General features: G+C 26.2%; 1 protein-coding gene across 2 annotated transcripts; it reads left to right on the top strand.

Annotated features, from left to right (window-relative positions):
• Positions 1 to 3,185: 3,185 nt before the first annotated feature.
• LOC128194457 (uncharacterized) lies at positions 3,186 to 4,157 on the top strand. 2 transcript variants are annotated; one of them, XM_052870109.1, is made up of 2 exons: positions 3,186 to 3,864; positions 3,965 to 4,038. In XM_052870109.1, exons 1-2 carry the CDS (start codon positions 3,521 to 3,523, stop codon positions 4,002 to 4,004), a joined length of 384 nt encoding a protein of 127 aa, XP_052726069.1. In that variant the 5' UTR covers positions 3,186 to 3,520; the 3' UTR covers positions 4,005 to 4,038. The 2 variants fall into 2 exon arrangements, with proteins under 2 accessions (XP_052726069.1, XP_052726072.1); XM_052870112.1 differs by lacking the exon at positions 3,965 to 4,038 and adding an exon at positions 4,130 to 4,157 and having other exon boundaries at positions 3,188 to 3,864.
• The last annotated feature ends 426 nt before the right edge of the window (positions 4,158 to 4,583 follow it).

Here is a 4,583-nt window from a genome sequence, read left to right as displayed (position 1 = left end):
TGTAAAGATAACATTTTTTTTTCTAAAAGAATATGACTCATTTCAGAATAAAATAGAAAAATATTATACAGAAAGGAAAATACCAAGAAGATGAATGAAATTTATTTATATAAAAAAATGAAGATATCATATGATAGAATTGCTACTTATTCATTTTTTAAATAAGAAATTTAGAATAAAAAAGATTGGGTGATATTGGTAAATTCAAAATATTAAAGAATGATTTATTTATAATAGTGACGTAGATTGGTACAGAAGTCAGCAACGGCATTGTGAAGGTATCTATTCATTGATTCATGAAACTAAAAGAAAAGTGACGCTGATTCATCCAATCTCTTTCATCAACAAATGGGTCCCTTATATCCACTTTTTCTTCATTTGTTATTTTCTCTCAATTAAATTATTTTATTTTTCTTATTTCTGGTCTTTTTTTTCTTCTCTTTTGTTTCTTTGCTTTGTGAATTTCTAACTAAGTTATTGTCTTAATATTTTATATTTTTAAAAGTTTAATTGTATCTTAGTGATAGAGGAATTAAGATATTTTTATCTTATTAAAATTTTAAATTTATTTACTTTAAAGATTTTTTATTTTTTTATATAGTTTTGTTATCAATTTTGGTATAGTTTAATTGGTAAAAGTGATTGTATACATATATTATTGAAAAAATATTTACTTTAAAAAGAAGTATGACATATTTTTCAACAAGTTTTATTGGTTCTGTATAAAACATATCATACATATATATTTTTTCAATTTTAAAAATCTAAAAGTAAAAAGTAATGTAATGTATGTATAATACATTAATAATATATAATGTAGTATTAAAAACAGAATAAATAATCATAATCTCCTACTAATGCGAAATAAAATATTTTCTCTTTAAACTATTTTATTTTATTATTATGGTAACAAGTATCAATTTTTACTAATATTAAAATTGTGTGATATTCTTATATCTTTACAATGTTTTACCTATTCTCAATATTAAATCTCTATTTTATATATAATTATGTAGTGATTTTACTAAGACAAATTTTATTGAAAGATTTTACTAATAATTTTTTTTTATGCTTTTGATATGCTTTTTCAAAGGGATTCAAAAAATGGTTCCATAACTCTTATTTTTTTTGTGCATGTGTCTTAACAACATTCTAGAATATACTTGTTTACTCTTTAACATAGTGAATTTTTGAAATCTAGTAAGGATACATTGTTATTATTATTATTAGGCTTAAATACTAATTTAGTAATTAAAAAGATAATTGAATAATAAGATTATATAATTTATATATTAAATATTGATTCTTAATATTTATTAGACATCTTTTCAATATTAAAAGTGGTAAATATCTCACTTTATCCCATGTATAATAATATTTATTGTTAAAAAAGTGAAATTATTAAATAAATTTGCAAACAAAACTAAAATAAAATAGTTTATTATGGGTGACAAATATATTTAGAAATTATAACATTTATTATTTAAACTATTTTATTATTAAATAATATTATCAATATTAATATTGTCATATATAATATTATCAATATTGATAATTAAAATTAAAATTATTAAAATTTTTGACTTATTAAGTAATATTTAATAAAAATAAAATTGTTAAACCAATCATTAAGTACATGAGAAAGAAACTGTTTTTCAATTTATGAAACTATCTATAATTATTAATATTTAAAATATCAATAAACAGTTATATTAGAAAAAACAAAATAGGAATAATAAATGTCTACAGAATATCTCTTTATATATTGTTATATATTTAAAAATTATGACATTTATTATTTAAAATACTTTATTATTAAATAATAGCATTAATATTGATATTATCATAAATAATATTATCAATATTAATAATAAAAAATAAAAATACTAAAACTGTTTATTTATTAAATAATATTTAATAAAATATAAAATTGTTAAATTAATTATTAAGTTTATGTGACAGAGGAGAAACTATTTTTCAATTTATAAAACCGCGTATAATTATTAATATTTAAAATATTAATAAATAATTATATTAAAAAATCAAAATAAAATGAATAAATATGTGGACAAAACAGATTTTCATTAAGGATTCAAACTAACCTTTATAAAATTAATATTAATTCTCCATTGATATAACAAACTAAGTTAGATAATTTATATGAACTAATTAATATTGAAAAATATTGTAGTGAAAATATTTAAAAAAAGTTTTATTATAAAGAGGCTGAAAAGAAAACAAAGAGGGACCCCATTACTGATTCATTGAACTGGGCACGCATGGCACAATAAAAGTTGCAGTGGGAAGAAGATCATCTGAACTGGATAAGCTGATAAGGTTCAACCTCTCCAATACGACCTGTCGCTTTTCTTTCCTTATTTGGATACTTATCTTTTCTGCCATTTCTCTTTCAACTTTTATATCTTACTAACCAATTACCATTTAAAACACCATTTTACCAACATCAATTCACAACTTGTAATTTTTTATATTATTTCAACTATCAGAAACAAATATTATACACTGTTAGTACTCTCAAATTTATTTAGTCTTAGTTTTCACAATACACAGTAAATAAGCCTTGTGAGGAAGACAGTGCAAACATTGAGGGGGTACAAGTAGTAACAATAATTGAGAGAACACGACACTTGCTTCATCATCCTCTGCTTTGACACGAACCTAATTAACAAACTATTTGTCGTACTATGCTTAGAATGGAACCCTAAAACTGAGTTCCCTATGTGGTACTGTTTTTTACATTTGACATTGAAGCCCAAACAGTGGGTCCCTTTTAATCTATATGTTTTGGGATTTCATGGGTCACTATGTGACAAGGCCATGTGAACATATGAGTAAGTCGGTTTGGATATGATGTCCAGAAGACGGTGTTTTTGTCTTCTCATATTAGGCCTCTCTCATTGCACACACACAATATCATAAGATGTTTTTTTTGTTAAACCCCTTCCAAAGTATATTACGTGCGTTTTTTCCAGGATTCCGTCTTATCAGTTTCGCTAATTTAATATTTTTTAATGAAAATTTAGTTATATTAGATTTCTGCTTGATTTAACAAGGTTAAATTTAACGAGATTAAATTTAACGAAGTTAAATTTTTTATAACCTAGAACATTGATTTAGATAATCTTCTAAAAGTAACATTCACACAGCCTTATACGTGAAATATATAATTAAAAAAAAAATCTAAGAATTGAAGCTCAAATTAGGATTTATCATCTTTAGCAAAATTTCAAAGTCTGATGGCACGTTTGAACTGATTACATCATCTCGCTAAAACAACTACTTCAATGATACTGTGTGAATTCTTTCTGAAAGTAAGTCCCACTCATCATTGTTTATGAGCTGGAATATTATCATCCTATCTTTTGTACTGCGATTTGGGGAAAACTGTTGGAACCTACCACCAGGCAGAGGATACGATGCAAATGAGGATTATGGTGCAAAAATAAGTTCACCAGAAAATCGATAAACTAGATATGAAGATGACTGTGAAATTTGAGCAATGCTTTCACCAGCCTTAATAAGACCACTCCAGGACTTGGAATTGTCCGATGCGGCTTCGTGTGGTTGGGGAATTCACTTGGGGCGAAACATAGTGGTAGTCTTGGAGACTTTGAAGGACACCTCGTGGTGGGAGATCACAATTTTGATGGGAATAGCGAAAACAGAGCAAAAACCTAGAAGTAACGTTGGAGCTGTTGATAGGGGTTGGAGGTCGCGGAGGTGTCGACAAGAGGCTGGCGGCGACTTCGGCTATGACCCAGCGATGAGAACGATAGAGGAGGTGGCATTGGCGCCTGAGAGGCAGGCATCGAAGGTGAAGGGGACGATGAGTATATCGTTGAAGTGAGTATCTCGATGAGAAAAAAAAAAACCTGTGTGGTGTACTGTTTTGAACATTTCAAATTATAATCAAAATATCTGTATATTTTGTTTTTGCAATCAGTATTCGGAATATGCAGAAGTTCCTGGGACTCCTCATATAGCGTATTGCTGAGACTCCTCGTCTAGAGTATGGCTTGTGTATAGGGTTCTTTAAGTTGTGAAATTTGGAATTTCTAGGTGATAACAAGAGGATTTTTGGAATTGATTTTAGGATTTCTTCTCACAGGTTTGATGTATAGGGAAGAAGATTTCTCAGTGATGACAGGAAACATAATTTCTGAAAGGTGCTTCATTGTAATAGAATATGACATTTTTATTTAATTTTTTAATCAAACATTAATAAAAAATTTAACCCGTTAAGCCAATTTAAGGGCAGGGACATAATTAAGCCAATTTTTCATTAAAAAAAGATTAAATTGGCGAAATTGAATAGATGAGATCTAACTGGGAAAACCCATAAAAATAAGAACTTCTAAAAGAGTTTAACCTTTTTTTTCATCAAAATTGGAGATGCTATTTATTTTAAGAAAATATTATTTTAACAATTTTCTATAACATTTTATGTGCTAGTGATTAATCTCTTTTAAATATACAAATCAATAAAATAATAATACATAGGTATTGTCAAAAAAGTTTGCTGAAAAAAGTTATTAATATATTATTGTCCTCTATTTTATGCA

This window comes from Vigna angularis, chromosome 1 (assembly GCF_016808095.1).
Source record: "Vigna angularis cultivar LongXiaoDou No.4 chromosome 1, ASM1680809v1, whole genome shotgun sequence".
In the NCBI taxonomy this organism is placed as follows: domain Eukaryota; kingdom Viridiplantae; phylum Streptophyta; class Magnoliopsida; order Fabales; family Fabaceae; genus Vigna; species Vigna angularis.
Note: the sequence above shows the minus strand (reverse complement) of the source record. Positions and strands in the feature narration are given on the sequence as shown.

Bases quoted from the DNA above. Each gene is read 5' to 3' on its own strand.
- LOC128194457 (XM_052870109.1), top strand. From the start codon at position 3,521: ATGCTTTCACCAGCCTTAATAAGACCACTCCAGGACTTGGAATTGTCC. The intron at 3,865-3,964 runs GTGAGTATCTCG...TTTTGCAATCAG, and splicing joins ACGATGAGTATATCGTTGAA to TATTCGGAATATGCAGAAGT.